The 18,950-nt window shown below is 42.1% G+C and overlaps 2 protein-coding genes across 4 annotated transcripts; one reads left to right on the top strand and one right to left on the bottom strand.

Annotated features, from left to right (window-relative positions):
• Positions 1–57: 57 nt before the first annotated feature.
• Positions 58–5,496, bottom strand: LOC110508340 (dehydrogenase/reductase SDR family member 12). Of its 2 annotated transcripts, none has more exons than XM_021588789.2 (10): positions 5,342–5,496; positions 4,669–4,802; positions 4,471–4,553; positions 3,765–3,860; positions 3,529–3,610; positions 3,384–3,445; positions 3,081–3,218; positions 1,095–1,185; positions 648–785; positions 58–488 (listed from the first exon to the last, which is right to left on the bottom strand). In XM_021588789.2, the coding sequence occupies exons 1-10, from the start codon at positions 5,395–5,397 to the stop codon at positions 337–339; spliced, it is 1,032 nt and encodes a 343-aa protein (XP_021444464.1). In that variant the 5' UTR covers positions 5,398–5,496; the 3' UTR covers positions 58–336. The 2 variants fall into 2 exon arrangements, with proteins under 2 accessions (XP_021444464.1, XP_021444465.1); XM_021588790.2 differs by having other exon boundaries at positions 3,081–3,185.
• Positions 5,497–5,646: 150 nt separating this feature from the next.
• Positions 5,647–17,888, top strand: LOC110508341 (AP-1 complex subunit sigma-3). 2 transcript variants are annotated; one of them, XM_021588791.2, is made up of 6 exons: positions 5,647–6,080; positions 15,107–15,285; positions 15,503–15,611; positions 15,805–15,942; positions 17,014–17,073; positions 17,262–17,888. In XM_021588791.2, exons 1-5 carry the CDS (start codon positions 6,078–6,080, stop codon positions 17,059–17,061), a joined length of 477 nt encoding a protein of 158 aa, XP_021444466.1. In that variant the 5' UTR covers positions 5,647–6,077; the 3' UTR covers positions 17,062–17,073; positions 17,262–17,888. The 2 variants fall into 2 exon arrangements, with proteins under 2 accessions (XP_021444466.1, XP_021444467.1); XM_021588792.2 differs by lacking the exon at positions 17,014–17,073.
• Positions 17,889–18,950: the final 1,062 nt, after the last annotated feature.

The raw sequence follows: 18,950 nt of genomic DNA, 5'->3' as shown, positions 1-18,950 counted from the left end.
TACAAAATCGTTGAATTCTTAAGCGTGTGTCCTGAAAGATTCAGACAGATACATCATCTAGGTTCAAGTCCTTTAATACCAACAAAACATTGAGGACAGGTTAGGGATACCTCTAGGTCTGTGGTCACATACTGAACCTTAACTATAGTACTTTTCACTAAGGATCGATGTCCATTGACATCAATGCACTACAAGTGGAAGTTAAGATTCCTAAGAGCTGAATCAATTATAATTGGTTAGGTAAGAAAGTTTATCAAAGTGGTTGTTTGGTTACATTGGGTTTGCAGCTTGAGACTGGATATGTACTCTTTTGGTGCTGGTGGGTCACAAGACCTTTCAATAAGTTGGGTCAAAACTGGGCTGTGCGTCAGTGCGAGGCTGCTTTGCAGCCTGGGCCAAGATCTCCAGCTGGGTCATGAAGGACCGGACCTCCTCGGGGGAACTGTGGGTCCAGGCCAGGGGCAGGTGGGCCGGGACCGCCCGCCGATCTGAGAAAAATCACACCCAGCCCATTAGTGTTGGCAGTTAGTGTGCATTGGCATTTTCTGCTCAGCCCTAGTTGATTAAATGAAGTAAACGCAAGTCAATTTAATGAAACATTTTAGGGGATCCCCGTCCCACTGGTACTAAAACACACTGGTGCCCACCTTGGAAGAACTTTCCGCTGCGTGTTCTGCCAGCAGCACGGGTCAGTGCCAGCCACACCACAGTGTCAGCTCCCTGCTCTGCACTACGCAGCCTTTCCCCCATCATCTGGTGGAACTGAGGCATAGATGTAGAAACCGCTGGGGGGAGGAGAGATGTCATCTGACTGCACCAAATAACTAACAATCTTATGTTTACAATCAATATTTGCAATTTACAGCACATTACTCAATCTGTATAAAAGTATCTTCAATCAGTGTCTACCCTAATATATGGTACATGATTTGATGTGTCTGTACACATTATTTTGTCTGATTTCTATCTATCCCCCTGACCTCCCCACGGTACCTGGTCTGTCCTTCCCCCCCCCATCTCCCCATGGTACCTGGTCTGTCTATCCCCGTCTCCCCGTGGTCTATCTGTATCTATCCTATGCCTCCCCATGGTACCTGGTGTGTCAGCCCATCCAGGGTGCATGACGGAGAAGTGGATGGCTGGGTGGTGTTTGGCCCATTGTTCTGTCAGCACCACCTGCTGTCTCTACAGGGGACAACAATATAATGTGCTATTTAGCAGACACTTTTATCCAAAGCGATTTACTATCATGCATGCGTACATGTTTCATATGGGTGGCCCCGGGAATCGAACCCACAATCCTGGCGTTGCAAGAGCCATTCTTTACTTACTGAGCCAAACAGTTGGTAGAGCAGCACACTGACACTCACTAAAGAGATATCACACAGGATATTTATTTGCAAATGATGGTGGAAAATAAGTATATGGTCAATAAAAGTCTATCTCAATACTTTGTCATTGCCAACAAAGGGTATATAACAGAGGTCAAACGTTTTCTGTAAGCCTTCAAGGTTCTCACACACTGTTGTTGGTATTTTGGCCCATTCCTCCATGCAGATCTCCTCTAGAGCAGTGATGTTTTGGGGCTGTTGCTGGGCAACACGGACTTTCAACTCCCTCCAAAGATTTTCTATGGAGTTGAGATCTGGAGACTGGCTGGGCCACTCCAGGACCTTAATGCTTTTAACGAAGCCACTCCTTTGTTGCCCGGGCAGTGTATTTGGGATCATTGTCATGCTGAAAGACCCAGCCACGTTTTATCTTCAATGCCCTTACTGATGGAAGGAGGTTTTCACTCAAAATCTCACGATACATGGCCCCATTCATTCTTTCCTTTACACGGATCAGACGTCCTGGTCCCTTTTCAGAAAAACAGCCCCAAAGCATGATGTTTCCACCCCCATGCTTCACAGTAGGTATGGTGTTCTTTGGATGCAACTCAGCATTCTTTGTCCTCCAAACACGACAAGTTGAGTTTTTACCAAAAAGTTTTATTTTGGTTTCATCTGACCATATGACATTCCCCCAATCTTCTTCTGGATCATCCAAATGCTCTCTAGCAAACTTCAGACGGGCCTGGACATGTACTGGCTTAAGCAGGGGGACACGTCTGGCACTGCAGGATTTGAGTCCCTGGCGGCGTAGTGTGTTACTGATGGTAGGCTTTGTTACTTTGGTCCCAGCTCTCTGCAGGTCATTCACTAGGTCCCCCCGTGTGGTTCTGGGATTTTTGCTCACTGTTCTTGTGATCATTTTGACCCCACGGGGTGAGATCTTGCGTGGAGCCCCAGATGGAGGGAGATTGTCAGTGGTCTTCCATTTTCTAATAATTGCTCCCACAGTTGATTTCTTCAAACCAAGCTGCTTACCTATTGCAGATTCAGTCTTCCCAGCCTGGTGCAGGTCTACAATTTTGTTTCTGGTGTCCTTTGACAGCTCTTTGGTCTTGGCCATAGTGGAGTTTGGAGTGTGACTGTTTGAGGTTGTGGACAGGTGTCTTTTAAACTGATAACAAGTTCAAACAGGTGCCATTAATACAGGTAACGAGTGGAGGACAGAGGAGCCTCTTAAAGAAGAAGTTACAGGTCTGAGAACCAGAAATCTTGCTTGTTTGTAGGTGACCAAATACTTATTTTCCACCATAATTTGCTCAAATTCATTAAAAATCCTACAATGTGATTTTCTGGATTTTTTTTCTCATTTTGTCTGTCATAGTTGAAGTGTGCCTATGATGAAAATCATATTTTTAAGTGGGAGAACTTGCACAATTGGTGGCTGACTAAATACTGTTTTGCCCCACTGTACATGCAATACAATCTTAATCCGTGCTGTACAACATTACACAGCCATGCAACCCCAGGCAAGGTATCCTACCACAGTGGAGGCAGCTGAGGGGAGGACGACTCACCATAATGGCTGAAACGGAGAAAATGGAATGGTAACAAAGACATGGAAACCATATGTTTGATACCATTCCACTAATTCCGCTCCAGTCATTACCACGAGTCCGTCCTCCCCAATTAAGGTCGCACCAACCTCCTGTGCCCTACCATCATTGGAACCCTGTTCTCCTCTCCTACCTTATTCTGTGCGTAGACCATGGTGCCGTCAAAGGAACCTTTTGCAGACTGGAGGTCATCAGGTTGGAGTTTCTGGACCAGCATGCCCCCTGATGTTACTGTTATCTTTGAGAACAGGGGGTGAGAGAGGGGTGATGGCTATGCCAGAATGGGCAAATGAGACATGTTGCAGGATATTGGCCAATATTGACAGATATTTATTTTTATTGTAGAAACTCCCACGCGTATCCCCACGCAATATCCAGACCATTGGTTTGGTTTTAAATTAAGAGTATCTATCCATCCTAGTGTGCCTATACCCACCACCCTCGGATCCCTGCTCTTCTGAAGTAGTGGAATGAGGCTCTGGGTGAGAAGATACACTCCTAAATGGAAGGGAGGAGAGGAGGAAAAAGATAATTATACCTATACAACTCATTGATCACTCTGTATAGACAGTAAGTCTTACCCAGTGTGTTGGTGGCAAAGTTCTTCTCCAAACCATCATCGTTCACCTCTCTCTTGTTCACCATACACCCAGCATTATTAATCTGAACCAACACAGAGAAACAGCGTAACCCACTCAATAATAACTCCTTAGTCAATATTCACTCTATTCTCAACACACTCAATGCTCCATAATGGAGTTTAGCAAAAAGCTATTCAAAAGTGGAAGAGGGAGAAGAAAAAGTCTGTGGTGCCTACCAGCACATTGAGGGAGGGGTATTGCATCTTAAAGGATTCAGCAAACTCCCACACCTTGTGTGTCTCGGACATATCCAGATGGTGAACGTATACTTCCTGGAGTGAAAAGTAATACAATAAACCATTGCGGTATGGCCAGATGTTGTTCATTATAATGTATGTAGCTGAGTTTGACACAAACACATGCACACCAGTGGCGTATCCAGAAATCTGATTAGACACTCGTAGCCACGCCAGAAATTCTGAGATCTGATAGGTCGTCTCTGAATATATTCATAATTTTGACCAAGACGTGCACCGACAGCAAAACCGCTATGGCGCTGTTTCAGGCAAACGAAACAGCGCCCTTCTGTCTTAGAGGACAAATTCTTATTTACAATGACGGCCGAAGCCGGACGACGCTGGGCCAGTTGTGCGCCGCCTTATGGGACTCCCAATCACGGCCGGTTGTGATACATCCTGGATTCGAACCAGGCTGCCGTGACGCCTCTAACACTGAGATGCAGTGCCTTAGACCACTGCGCCACTCAGGAGCCCTAATTTAATCTGTTGAACAATCATAATTGTATTTTTTTTAAATTCCACCTTGCATCAATTAAGGTTCAAAATGTTATCGCCCCCGAAACTGGGTCTATGCCCCACCTTGGCCACCCCATTTAAAATGTTTTGGACATGCCAATGATGCGCACCAACACGTCAAGCTTACCGTGTTTCCTGTCTCCCTGACAATATCTTCTTTGGCCTTCTCAGCTCTCTCCTTGTTCCTGCATAACATGTGGACTGTACCACCTGGCAAACCAAAGAGGGAATGTTGGTAAAACAGAATCATGATTCTTCTGTATGACACCATTACACAGTGCAAGCGTGGTGGAGTTGCCTTCCTGACCAATCTCTGGTTTCGTACCTTTCTTAGCTATAGCCGTGGCAGTGGCTTTCCCTATGCCACTGTTAGCTCCTGTTATTATGAAGGACCTTCCTACCACAGCCACATCCAGCTCCTTGGCCACAAAGTGTTTAGCAGCTTGCTCATAGCCACTCCTGTTGGGAAACACAACACACCAATCAATCAACTAATGAACCAATCCCATCACATTGTATGTTGAAGTAGACATACCTTTTCTTTGCAATGACATAAAAACCCAAAGAGCAAGTTTGAAGTCAGGATTCTTCCGTCAGCTCTTATAAAAACTAATCAGCTGTTGGGGTGACTGAAGGAGAAGGCGACCTCAAATGACAAGACACTTCATCTGTCAAAGGGACTATTGTAATGCGAGTGAAAAGAGGGATTGTGTGTGTGGCTGGTAGTGCCATACAGTGATCTACATTTGCATATAGCCTACTGTAACAGTAAGAGTAATATCCTTGCAGATGATGATCAAATAGACAAATATTTGATCGTTATTATAAACCAGGAGCAGCATAGAATACTCTGAGACATGGGTACTTGCAAACAGTGTCTGTACCAACTACCTTCTCATATACCCACAAAAAAAGTCCACCTTCAAAAAACAACAACTTTCTCATATCCCTAAAAAAGCCAAATTCAACAGATTTATGTCGTTTTGCAATTCACTGACCTTGTGTATTCGTGAATTCCTTTGAGAAACCAGACGATATTGCGGTAGAAAGACATTGCTTTTCATGATCAAGTGCTCTCTCCTCCGAAGCCCGTTGAGTTGTGGCCGGTTTACCAAGCCCACTCTAGCATGGACTGTGACAGACAAGCGTCACGTGTGCCTACAAGTTCATTTCAGAGTTTAGTGGTGCCCTCTCTAGTCTTTTCTGAGAACAACAACTGCACCAGCCTATAAAACACTTTGTCAGATGACACAATCGTTGGTTGATTATTTTGTCTACTTTTGTGAAAGGGATAGGCCTACGTCTGCTCTGCACATGATCAGTACTAAAACAAAACTCTAAACTGCATACTAACCTCAGTAGCCACACTGACAATGTCATTTTACCACTTTTAATTGAGCACATTTTTGCATCCGTAGGCTACAAGCCTAATACGGTAGTCACCTCAGATTTGATCAAAGGCGCTGTAGGACTTCCGAACAGGTGTAACGCTGTCAACCAATCCAGAGGCAGATAATTGGGTGAGGTGGCCTCCACCGGTCTAGACCTGTGGGCAACGTTCAGGACAGAGCAGTTCTCCTGGTTTTCTTTTCTCTGCTCGACGACAGCGTCCAGGGTGAAACGACTACAGCTATGCGCTCTTCAAGTTGTCTGGCCCGCTGTGCGAGGGTGAAAGTATTGGACTAACTTTTAGTTATATTTAACGACTGGAATTTGACTCAAACTATCCTCAAAATGGTGAGTTCGTTTTCAGGCACACGACCCGTTGTTCTAATTTAGTGATGAGTCAGACTATTCCGACAGTCCACTGGACTGCACCTGTCGCTACCACAAGGTGACTGTGTCAGAGTCATTTTAAACTGTATATCGGATTGGTATTTGTCATTAATCGTTTGCCCTCTCTATACACCATAATTATATTGACACAATTGCATAGTTTATTTCTAAATGTTAGGTGTGTTGGGTACAGTATTTCTGCTGAAGCGACAGTCGGAAGTAAGTTGTATTTCCTCGAACTGCACTCTGCGGAACAGGTTTCGTCACTTGTCGCTTGGCTGGTGACTCTGCAGCCATGGTGACAGTTGAAAGCTGGTTCAGGTGTATTTGCCTGTACATGCTCCCTGCGCCTTAGGCGTCACCCAGGTAGCAAAAATAGGTGGGTTCTTTAGGTGTTGGATTGGTTGTCTAAACATTTTGTATGTATTCAGATACACGTTCGGTTTTGGTTAAAGTGTAGGGGACAGGTTACGTTTTGTAAACATTTGCCATAGGTGTCATCAACGTTTGGTTAACGTAGGTGTATTTTACGACGTTGGTTGGGTTTCAAACGACCAACGTTGACCAATGTTTAGCAAACGTTGGTAATAGATGTTATATGCGACCATTGCTTCAGCTAATAAAGACAGTAATTAACAGTTTTTTATGTTGTATTTCCTAACTCTTGACTAACTATAATTTGATTGGTAATTATTTACATGACTGAAAAGGGGACTATTATAGATAACATTGTATTCAACCAACAAGGAAATACAATATAAACTGGTAATCACTAACTATTGATGAATTATAATTGGATTAGCAACTAGTTACATTACTATTTCCTTTTTTTATTTCCCACTGGACACATTTAATGAAATCACTGGTTACAAAATGTCCTCTTTAGTCAAAAAGCATTAGGGTCAACTCGGGTTTGTTCTCCTTCTGTGTCTTGGGCTTCTGTCTCTTTCAGGTGCTGTGGACTGAAACAAAGTAACTGAGTGTTAACTCGTCATTGTCATCACATTGTCATCACAGTCAGCTCGTGCTCTCTCACACCATTTGGGCAGACGGAGCTCTTTCTGTTTATCTGCGCTCTTCTCAGATGTGTCAATTTCGCGTGTAACATTACAGAAGAAGATATCTAATCAAAGTTTATTTGTCACGTGTGCCGAATACAACAGGTGTAGTAGACCTTACAGTGAAATGCTTACTTACAGGCTCTAACCAATAGTGCAAAAAAGGTATTCGGTGAACAATGGGTAGGTAAAGAAATAAAACAACAGTAAAAAGACGGGCTATAAAAGTAGCGAGGCTATAACAGTATCGAGGCTACATATAGACACCGGTTAGTCAGGCTGATTGATGTAGTATGTACATGTAGATATGGTTAAAGTGACTATGCATATGATGAACAGAGAGTAGCAGTAGCGTAAAAGAGGGGGTGGTGGGTGGGACACAATGCAGATAGCCAGGTTAGCCAATGTGCGGGAGCACTGGTTGGTCGACCCAATTGAGGTAGTATGTACATGAATGTATAGTTAAAGTGACTATGCATATATGATAAACAGAGAGTAGCAGCAGTGTAAAAAGAGGGGTTGGGGGCACACAATGCAAATAGTCTGGGTAGCCATTCTTATGACTTAGGGGTAAAAACTGTTGAGAAGCCTTTTTGTCCTAGACTTGGCACTCCGGTACCTCTTGCAATGCGGTAGTAGAGAGAAGAGTCTATGACTGGGGTGGCTGGGGTCTTTGACAATTTTTAGGGCCTTCCTCTGACACCGCCTGGTGTAGAGGTCCTGGATGGAAGGCAGCTTAGCCCCAGTGATGTACTGGGCCGTACGCACAACCCTCTGTTGTGCCTTGCGGTCAGAGGGTGAGCAATTGCCGTACCAGGCAGTGATGCAAAGTGTTGCAGCTGTAGAACCTTTTGAGGATCTCAGGACCCATGCCAAATCTTTTTAGTTTCCTGAGGGGGACTAGACTTTGTCGTGCCCTCTTCACAACTGTCTTGGTGTGTTTGGACCATTCTAGTTTGTTGTTGATGTGGACACCAATGAACTCGAAGTTACAAAACAGATAGAGACATACCCCAAGCGACTTACAGCTGTAATCGCAGCAAAAGGTGGCGCTACAAAGTATTAACTTAAGGGGGCTGAATAATTTTGCACGCCCAATTTTTCAGTTTTTGATTTGTTAAAAAAGTTTGAAATATCCAATAAATGTCGTTCCACTTCATGATTGTGTCCCACTTGTTGTCGATTCTTCACAAAAAAATACAGTTTTATATCTTTATGTTTGAAGCCTGAAATGTGGCAAAAGGTCGCAAAGTTCAAGGGGGCCGAATACTTTCGCAAGGCACTGTATGTAAGAAAGCTAACGTTTCAGTTCCTTGCTCAGAACATGAGAACATATGAAAGCTGGTGGTTCCTTTTAACATGAGTCTTCAATATTCCCAGGTAAGAAGTTTTAGGTTGTAGTTATTATAGGACTATTTACCTCTATACCATTTGTATTTCATTAACCTTTGATTATTGGATGTTCTTATAGGCACTTTAGTATTGCCAGTGTAACAGTATAGCTTCTGTCCCTCTCCTCGCTCCTCCCTGGGCTCAAACCAGCAACACAACGACAACAGCCATCATCGAAGCAGCGTTACCCATGCAGAGCAAGGGGAACAACCACTAGAAGGCTCAGAGCGAGTGACATTTGAAACTCCATTAGCGCGCGCTAACTAGCTAGCCATTTCACTTCGGTAACACCAGCCTCATCTCTTGAGCTGATAGGCTTGAAGTCATAAACAGCGGCAATGCTTGACGCACAAGGAAGAGCTGCTGGCAAAACGCACAAAAGTGCTGTTTGAATGAATGTTTACACGCCTGCTTCTGCCTACCACCGCTCAGTCAGATACTTAGATACTTGTATGCTCAGTCAGATTATATGCAACGCAGGACACGCTAGATAATATCTAGTAATATATCATCAACCATGTGTAGTTAACTAGTGATTATGATTGATTGTTTTTTATAAGATACAGTGCCTTGCGAAAGTATTCGGCCCCCTTGAACTTTGCGACCTTTTGCCACATTTCAGGCTTCAAACATGAAGATATAAAACTGTATTTTTTTCGTGAAGAATCAACAACAAGTGGGACACAATCATGAAGTGGAACGACATTTATTGGATATTTCAAACTTTTTTAACAAATCAAAAACTGAAAAATTGGGCGTGCAAAATTATTCAGCCCCCTTAAGTTAATACTTTGTAGCGCCACCTTTTGCTGCGATAACAGCTGTAAGTCGCTTGGGGTATGTCTCTATCAGTTTTGCACATCGAGAGACTGACATTTTTTCCCATTCCTCCTTGCAAAACAGCTCGAGCTCAGTGAGGTTGGATGGATAGCATTTGTAAACAGCAGTTTTCAGTTCTTTCCACAGATTCTTGATTGGATTCAGGTCTGGACTTTGACTTGGCCATTCTAACACCTGGATATGTTTATTTTTGAACCATTCCATTGTAGATTTTGCTTTATGTTTTGGATCATTGTCTTGTTGGAAGACAAATCTCCGTCCCAGTCTCAGGTCTTTTGCAGACTCCATCAGGTTTTCTTCCAGAATGGTCCTGTATTTGGCTCCATCCATCTTCCCATCAATTTTAACGATCTTCCCTGTCCCTGCTGAAGAAAAGCAGGCCCAAACCATGATGCTGCCACCACCATGTTTGACAGTGGGGATGGTGTGTTCAGGGTGTTGCTTTTACGCCAAACATAACGTTTTGCATTGTTGCCAAAAAGTTCAATTTTGTTTTTATCTGACCAGAGCACCTTCTTCCACATGTTTGGTGTGTCTGCCAGGTGGCTTGTGGCAAACTTTAAACGACACTTTTTATGGATATCTTTAAGAAATGGCTTTCTTCTTGCCACTCTTCCATAAAGGCCAGATTTGTGCAATATACGACTGATTGTTGTCCTATGGACAGAGTCTCCCACCTCAGCTGTAGATCTCTTCAGTTCATCCAGAGTGATCATGGGCCTCTTGGCTGCATCTCTGATCAGTCTTCTCCTTGTATGAGCTGAAAGTTTAGAGGGACGGCCAGATCTTGGTAGATTTGCAGTGGTCTGATACTCCTTCCATTTCAATATTATCGCTTGCAAAGTGCACCTTGGGATGTTTAAAGCTTGGGAAATCTTTTTGTATCCAAATCCGGCTTTAAACTTCTTCACAGCAGTATCTCGGACCTGCCTGGTGTGTTCCTTGTTCTTCATGATGCTCTCTGCGCTTTTGACGGACCTCTGAGACTATCACAGTGCAGGTGCATTTATACGGAGACTTGATTACACACAGGTGGATTGTATTTATCATCATTAGTCATTTAGGTCAACATTGGATCATTCAGAGATCCTCACTGAACTTCTGGAGAGAGTTTGCTGCACTGAAAGTAAAGGGGCTGAATAATTTTGCACGCACAATTTTTCAGTTTTTGATTTGTTAAAAAAGTTTGGAATATCCAATAAATGTCGTTCCACTTCATGATTGTGTCCCACTTGTTGTTGATTCTTCACAAAAAAATACCGTTTTATATCTTTATGTTTGAAGCCTGAAATGTGGCAAAAGGTCGCAAAGTTCAAGGGGGCCGAATACTTTCGCAAGGCACTGTAAGTTTAATGCTAGCTAGCAACTTACCTTGGCTTAGGCAGTCTCCTTGTGGAGTGCAACGAGAGAGAGGCAGGTCGTTATTGCGTTGGACTAGTTAATTGTAAGGTTGCAAGATTGGCTCCCCCGAGCTGACAAGGTGAAAATCTGTTGTTCTGCCCCTGAACAAGGCAGTTAACCCATTGTTCCTAGGCGTCATTGAAAATAAGAATGTGTTCTTAACTGACTTGCCTAGTAAAATAAAGGTATAAAAAAATTAATTGGCGCCCAAAAATACCGATTTCCAATTGTTACAAAAACTTGAAATCAGCCATTCCGATTAATCGGTTGACCTCTAATCTGTACTTCTCCACCTCAGATTTTAAATTAATGCGACGGCTTAATTTGATGATACTCATGGCCACAGTGTATATAGAATATGTGGACACCTGGCCATCACACCTATATGAGCTTGTTGGACATCCCATTCCAAAACCATGGGCATTAATATGGAGTCGGGCCCCCCTTTGTGGCTATGACAGCTGCCACTCTTCTGGGTAGGCTTTCCACAAGATTTTGGAGTGTGTCTGTGCGACACAGTCATGCTGGAACAGGAAAGGGCCTTCCCCAAACTGTTTCCACAAAGTTGGAAGCACCCAATTTGTCTAAAATGTATTTGTATCCTGTAGCATTAAAATTACCCTTCACTGGAGCTAAAGGCTCAGCTGGATTTATGCACCAGTTAGCAATGGGTGTTGCTGAAACACCTGAACTCAATAATTAGTAGGGGTGTCCACATACTTTTGGACATTGTATACCACGGTCCAAAATGTTGGTAACTCTTTGTAGGCCTTTCCTTTTCGCGGGATATCTTTTGGGTACTTACAAATCATAAGAAGCATGATTTAATTTATTTTTTGCATTGGGCAAAAATTCTGTTCATTGTGAAATCATAAATAATTTTTCCATATAAGACACTTTGTCCTGATATCTGGGCGGTAGGGGTAAACACAGTTTTCTCTGGAATGCATAAAGAACTCATCTATATCAGCTGTTGGGTACAAAACAGAAAACATGTCATAAGCATCGGGTCTACACATATGTTAATATACTCGGTGTATAATCAATTTACTGCTGCATGTATTGGTCGTGTCACTGAGATTATATATATATATATATATATATATATATATATATATACACACACACACACACACACACAGTGGCTAGTGGGGTGCTTAGTTGAGTAATTGGGTGGGTTAATTAATTTCAATAATTCAGATAATCGCCTTGTGTTAGCTGGCTGGAGGAGGAAGACTCTTACGAAGAGTAAGTTACCAAGGGCTACAGCTGGCTGGTTGGCAGGCTGTAACTGGAGACCGAGAACAGAGATTGCCATGTTTCAAAGCAAACTGACTTGATTTAAGTTACGTTGAAACATCTGTGTCAGTGAACACACCCGGAGCTTGGCTTGAGAAATGCAGGAGAATGATGATTCGAGTAACGTTACGGCTGGTCAGCCGGCTGGTTAACTCGGAGAACGGTAAAGTCAGTGTTAATAAGACTAGTTGACTAACGTTAGTCAATTTAGCTAGTGTTAAGTGAGTCAACTGAGTTAGGTAAAGTTAAGTTAATGTTAGCTAGCTAACTCCAAGCATTCAGTTGTTTAATAATCGAACATCAACACTGATGACATAAAATATAATGTTACATGTTATCACATACAAATGACCTGACGACGTTACTGTGTTGTGTTAATAACATTTAGACTACGTTACCCAGCAGGCTATTCGGATGGTTAAAGAATGGCTAAACATGGAGTTTTTTAGCTGAAGTATATGTTCATTAAAAGTAGTTAAACCTACGCCCCAGTTTGTCATTATATAAGGAACAAACATAAGTTACTGCAGTGAATACGCTCAAGTGAACGCTCAAAAATAGCGCTCAAAAATAGCGTATTTTTGGCACTCAAGTGGTCGGGCGTATCGGCATTCCGCAAACAGTACCAAATCCCCACCTACTGGCTATGTTGGAATAGGTTTCAAATACATTCATTTTGAAACCTTCTGACAATGTTTAGAAACATTGGCCAAGAATTCCCTTTCATACGTGTCAAACAGTGCCAAATCTCAACCTATAGGCAACTTTGGAATATGTTTCAAATATGTTTACTTGGGAATGTTGGGAGAACATTGTTACGTTTTGTTTTTGCAACACCAATATACAACCTAAGTCCAAAGTTGGTTTCGGTTCCAGGAACGTTTTGTGCTACTTGGGAGTAGCCTATTTGGGACTCTGCACAAAGTATCTGCCGTGATATTTCAATGTCTCTGAATATACAGTATCTCCAAATGAACATTTAGAAAGGTATGGCGTTTTCATTGTAGAAAACCTTGCTTTTCTGAGTAAACTTTTGGGAATATATGAATTATATATACACTGTCTGTCCTTCCTTGTCAAATCAAAGAATCCCTCAAAAGTCCCTAAAATATGAATATTTTATTTTGCCTTTCATTGACAACGATACACATCTCTGCAGTGCAAGGTTGAGAAAACATTTACTCTGTGAAATTAACTTGAACTTTATTTTGTATTCTGTACGTACTCTGTTCTTGTCAGACCAAAGAATGGATCAAATGTCCCTGAATATAAATGGCTTTGCTGGTGCTGCCAGGTGGCTCACTTAAACAGTTGACAATAATACACATTGCCCAGATATTCAAGTCAACAAATGCAGGAAAATGAAACCAGAGAGCCTTTTGCCCTAGTCACTCAGGTCCTAAAACAAAGATCATGTTGGACATCTAGCTGAACAAAACAAGGAAATGTACTCTCTAAACAGTACGAATACATCTCCTCAACTCTTTTGGGAAACAACGCCATAGCATCAAACAAAAGAGGTTGGGTCTATCTGCTTACTTTTTAAAATGTTTTTATTTAACTAGGAAAGTCAGTTTCAAGAAGAAATTCTTATTTTACAATGACCTTCCCCTATTCCGGATGACGCTGGGCCAATTGTGCGCCGCCCTATGGAACTCCCGATCATGAACGGTTGTGATACAGCCCAGGATCAAACCAGGGTCTGTAGTGATGCCTCTAGCACTGCTTACCTCCACCCCCCCCCCCCTCTCTTTTTCTGTCATCTCAGGTTGAGGTACCTTTTATCCCTCCCCCTCTTTCTCTTTCTGCCTTTTTCTCAATTTCTCTTCCCTTTGTCTTGTTAGGTTAGTAAATTAACATCTTCACTGGACTGCCTCAGCCCTTGGGGTGCCCTTTTGCCCTCCTTTGTAAAAAAAAACAAAAAAAACAAAGGCCTTTTATTTGGTGCTTTTTATTTTTTTACTGATCTTATTTTATTTTTGGTCTCTTCTCACTTGTAGCTTTTAAATGCAACAAATTGCCTATCAAACTAGATAATTTCTCAAACTTGTGATTCTTGGGAAAAAGTCCTTTAGCCACCGCGAGTGAGGCAGTGCGTTGCTGCACTCGTCTTCGTCAAATGCGCGAACTGTCCACCGGCAACGAGCGGTGAGTTTGAAATGAATACTGCCAGTAGTAGGTTACTTTGGATTGCTAGCATGTGTTGTCTCCCGGTCAGGGACAGGATATTAGCTAGGATATTTGACCGAATATCCTAGCTGATTCATCTAGCCTACATTAGAGATGATCAGGTGATATAGCACACCCCATTAGTATTTCTAGCAAAGATACTTCACTAATTCCCTTTTATCTTTGGTTTTAGCTTGCTTAGCCTACAATGTGTGATGACTGTGTTTTTGCAGAAAATTAAGGCCCATGATAAAACAGAATTTGGCTACAGGAGCAGTAAGAAAGTATGAATAGAATTGAAGAAGGGGGGGCAGCACTACCAAAGGTCTATGCATGGTGCTGATAGGGCTCCAGGGAAGAGAGTTAATACAGGGGGCCTTGTATACAGCTTGAGTCAGGCGTCATTCAGTGACTCACTGTGTGTGTGTGATTTTCAGTTGAATACTTTTATACATATTCTTTGAAATAAACACTGATTCAGTCTGGCACTACTCATTGATAACCACTATCTGACATGACAGGGTTGATGTACTGCATGCTGTTATTGCTGAATTGTCAGTGTTTACTTGAAGGAAGGATGCATTCTCAAAATATTGGAACCCAGCATCCTTCCTGGCCTATATTTCTCCTTCCTGGCCTATATTTCTCTTTCTCCTCAGTTGGTAGAGCATGGTGTTTGCAATGCCAGGATTGTGGGTTTGATTCCCTGGGCCACCCATACGTAAAATGTATGCAAGCATGACTGTAGGTCTCTTTGGATAGAAGCGTCTGCTAAATGGCATACGTTATTGTTATATTACTAACCTTGTGGTGCATCTTTTCCTGTAGATGCATTTCCTGCTGCTCTTCAGTCGCCAAGGCAAGCTCCGCCTCCAGAAGTGGTTCACGCCCATCCCTGAGCGAGAGAAGAAGAAGATCGTCAGGGACATGACCACCATGGTGTTGGGACGGAAACCACGCTCCTGCAACTTCCTGCACTGGAAAGACCTGAAGATCGTCTACAAGAAGTGAGAAGGGTAGTGTACAGGAGGGAGGGGGAGGGGAGATGAATAGCAAGCGGTGTGCTCTCCTCTCCTAAGGTTGCTTATCAGAAGACTAAAGTGGCTTCCTTCTTCATATTCAATAATCTGAACTCTAACTGTATTACTCTGTTATTCCTCTCTCGCTCACCCTCCCTCTCTCTCTCTCACTCTCTCTACCGCTTTCTCTCTCTCGGTACGGTAGGTATGCCAGTCTGTATTTCTGCTGTGGTCTGGATGCTGAGGAGAATGAGCTGCTAGCCCTGGAGGTGCTGCATCGCTATGTGGAGCTGCTGGACAAGTACTTTGGCAATGTATGATTCTCTCACACAGCACTCTATTTGTGTTGATCTCTCTCTCTCTCCCCCCTCCAATTTCCTCCCCCTATTTATATTTTTCAACAAATTGCATTGCCTGCATAGTATGTATTTAACACCGTAAACTGATTTGTGCTAGACTGGACTCTACTTCTTGAACCTTGGGTAATTTTTTTCATCCTCTCCCAAGGTATGTGAGCTGGACATAATATTTAACTTTGAAAAGGCTTACTTCATCCTGGATGAGTTTCTGTTGGGGGGAGAGGTACAGGAGACGTCCAAACAGGTCGTATCCCGCTCCATCGAGGCCTCAGACATGCTACAGGAGGTGAGTGAGAGACCGTGCTCAAGGTAGATGTTGCCCATGACACAGATCTAGGATCAGTGTTTTCCACTTCCAATCTTAACTGAGACTATTTGGGGGAGAATTGCAAAAACTGACCTTAGATCAGTGTCTAGAAGCAACATTGTAAATGCTTTATCTTACGGTCTGATATTGACCTGTTTTTCTACATATGATTTACCTGGTACAATTATTATAGTTACATAATAATTAACATAATGTTTATTTAGGATTGAATGCACCATTTAGTAACAAGTAGTTACCAATTTTAATGAATTCTTTAAAGTGGGTACTGAAAAGTACCTATTTTACCCTATAATTCCTTAGTAAAAACCCGATGAAAGTGGACTGTGGAAATGGTGTTAATGTCTCATGGATTGACTGTGCAGTGCTGTTGACTGACTCCTGATGAGCTCTCTTCTCCTGTCTCATAGCTAATAGGCTCCCCTACATGACCCATATTAACTGGTTTACTTATGGCCCTATTATCCTCATTCTGTCTGTCATGAGAGACTGAACCAATTTAGATTCTTCTGGCTCTCTCGTTGCTGTAGGTCTGCTTTGGCAGGAGCTGTCTACTCTCTGTACTATCCATGCAGCCTCTGTGTGGCGCTATAGGCACTAAGCGACACTCTGCATGGCCCTTTTTGGTTTTTACTTAGGGATGGGCATTTGAAAACTCGTATTCGGCATGTTATTGTGAAATGGGGAAGAAGAAGAAGTTTGCGGTATGCTATTGGTCGTTCCAATGTAACATTATTTTACCCGCACTTGACATAGTCAACAAACAATAAGTTAATCTTAGAATTTTACATTTTGTCAGCGCTTATAAATTCCACCTGCTAAATAGTTGCATTGTAAGTGTTGAACTTTTATTTGACTATTAACAAACAAATACAAACCTTGAATCGAGTACTCACGCCCATCCCTAGTTTCACTATCTGCTTGCTTAGGAAATACAACTAACATATTGATCCTAGTCTCTATTGCATGCTATCTGAACAGTTGCATCATCACTCATTTGATTCTTCATCACCTTCATCATCATTGCTTTAGGCTGAGATTGACAACAGTGATTATGATCTGGAGCTTGGATGGCCTTGAATTTGGACAAAGGTTAGAGGCTAATGATTGTGATTCTATTAGTAGCATAGTGCCGTGTGTAAACGTTCTATGCTTATGTCTTAATGGATGTGAGCTACATACAAAGATGTTATGTAGGTGTGACGGAATATTCATGACATTAAAACAAGGCTTGTTGATATGGATATCACACAATGAATTTGTCCATCTCTCCTCTCCAGACCATGGAGGAATACATGAGCAAGCCTGCGTTCTAATACTGGAACCGGGGATCTACACACACAAGAAGGAATGTGGAATACAGGACCATTCCAGAACTGGAAGTCTTCCTACTGTACAGAATCCATGGAATTACGAGTTCCAGAATTCTATTTCTATGACGGAATTTGTCTGCTGAGGTGGGCAGGATGTTTTATCCTCGATTGTTGTGTTCTAAATACGGCTTTATTTTTCCTCGTAAGATAAGGACGAGACTTTAGCTGTTATTATTGATATGATCACCCATCCCCCTGGATCCTTGAAGTAGTTACTGAAAACTAGGGTTATAACAATCCTAATATATCACCACGAAGTGCTTTTGAATCAATTCTTGATTTCTTCAATGACATGTTGTGCATGTAAGATTATATGAACATTGAAGAAGTGCCTCTTTAGAATATGTATTTGATGTTGCGTTTTAAATGCATCTTGTAGACTAGCCTTGTTTTGTATAATCTTGGTTGGGACTAGCCTTTTTGGAAAGGGAATTATTTATCTGGGTGAATGTTACGGTTTGTTTTTTTATAAAACTAATTATTGATTTTGAATGTTGACGACGTTGGAATAAAAGTGCATTTTGATACTTGAATCTTCTGGGGATTTGTATTTCTGTTATCGGCTAGACTATTTAATGTTTGTCATTATTTCACTTAAGTGCACGATGAGCATTGATAAACCAAGCACATTTATCTGTAGATTTTTCATTTATAAGCTGCCGCTGACACTTTAATCGTACATCTAATTCTGCTTCAACATTATTTAGGTCCAAGCTTGCTCTAGAAGGAAGAGAAGCATAAAAAGAACATGAGCTTGTGGAATCCATATATAGTTTTAAGCCGGAAGGTTACATACACTTAGGTTGGAGTTGAAAAACGAGTTTTAACGACCATTCAACAAATTTATTGTTAAACTATAGTTTTGGCAAGTCGGTTCTACTTTGTGCATGACACACGTTATTTTTCCAACAATTGTTTACAGACAGATTATTTCACTTATAATTCAGTGTATCACAATTCCAGTGGGTCAGAAGTTTACATACACTAAGTGGACTGTGCCTTTAAACAGCTTGGGAAATTATGTCATGGCTTTAGAAGCTTCTGATAGGCTAATCGACATAATTTGAGTCAATTGGAGGTGTACCTGTGGATATATTTCAAGGCCTACCTTCAAACGCAGTGCCTCTTTGCTTGACATCATGGGAAAATCAAAAGAAATCAGCCAAGACCTCGGGGAAAAAAATGGTAGACCTCCACAAGTCTGGTTCATCCTTAGGTGCAATTTCCAAATGCCTGAAGGTACCACGTTGTTCTGTATAAACACCATGTGACCACGCAGCTGTCATACCGCTGAACTGAACTGAAAAGGCGTGTGCAAGCAAGGAGGCCTACAAACCTGACTCCGTTACACCAGCTCTGTCAGGAGGAATGGGACAAAATTCACCAGACTTATTGTGGGAAACTTGTGGAAGGCTACCTGAAATGTTTGACCCAAGTTAAACAATTTAATGCAATGCTACCAAATACTAATTGAGTGTGTGAACTTCTGACCCACTGGGAATGTGATGAAATAAATAAAAGCTGAAATAAATCATTCTCTCTACTATTCTGACGTTTCACATTCGTAAAATAAAGTGGTGATCCTAACTGACCTAA

Source organism: Oncorhynchus mykiss, chromosome 28 (genome assembly GCF_013265735.2).
Source record: "Oncorhynchus mykiss isolate Arlee chromosome 28, USDA_OmykA_1.1, whole genome shotgun sequence".
Classification (NCBI taxonomy): domain Eukaryota; kingdom Metazoa; phylum Chordata; class Actinopteri; order Salmoniformes; family Salmonidae; genus Oncorhynchus; species Oncorhynchus mykiss.
The sequence above is the reverse complement of the archived record's forward strand: the minus strand, read 5'-3'. Positions and strand labels throughout refer to the sequence as shown.

Excerpts from the sequence above, each read along its gene's own strand:
- LOC110508340 (XM_021588789.2), bottom strand. The coding sequence starts at position 5,397 with ATGTCTTTCTACCGCAATATCGTCTGGTTTCTCAAAGGAATTCACGAA. Across the intron at positions 4,803-5,341 it reads GGAATTCACGAATACACAAG|GAGTGGCTATGAGCAAGCTG; the intron begins GTCAGTGAATTG and ends GTTTCCCAACAG. Across the intron at positions 786-1,094 it reads TGGATGGGCTGACACACCAG|CGGTTTCTACATCTATGCCT; the intron begins GTACCATGGGGA and ends TCCTCCCCCCAG.
- LOC110508341 (XM_021588791.2), top strand. Across the intron at positions 15,612-15,804 it reads TGGACAAGTACTTTGGCAAT|GTATGTGAGCTGGACATAAT; the intron begins GTATGATTCTCT and ends TCCTCTCCCAAG. Across the intron at positions 15,943-17,013 it reads CCTCAGACATGCTACAGGAG|GCTGAGATTGACAACAGTGA; the intron begins GTGAGTGAGAGA and ends TCATTGCTTTAG.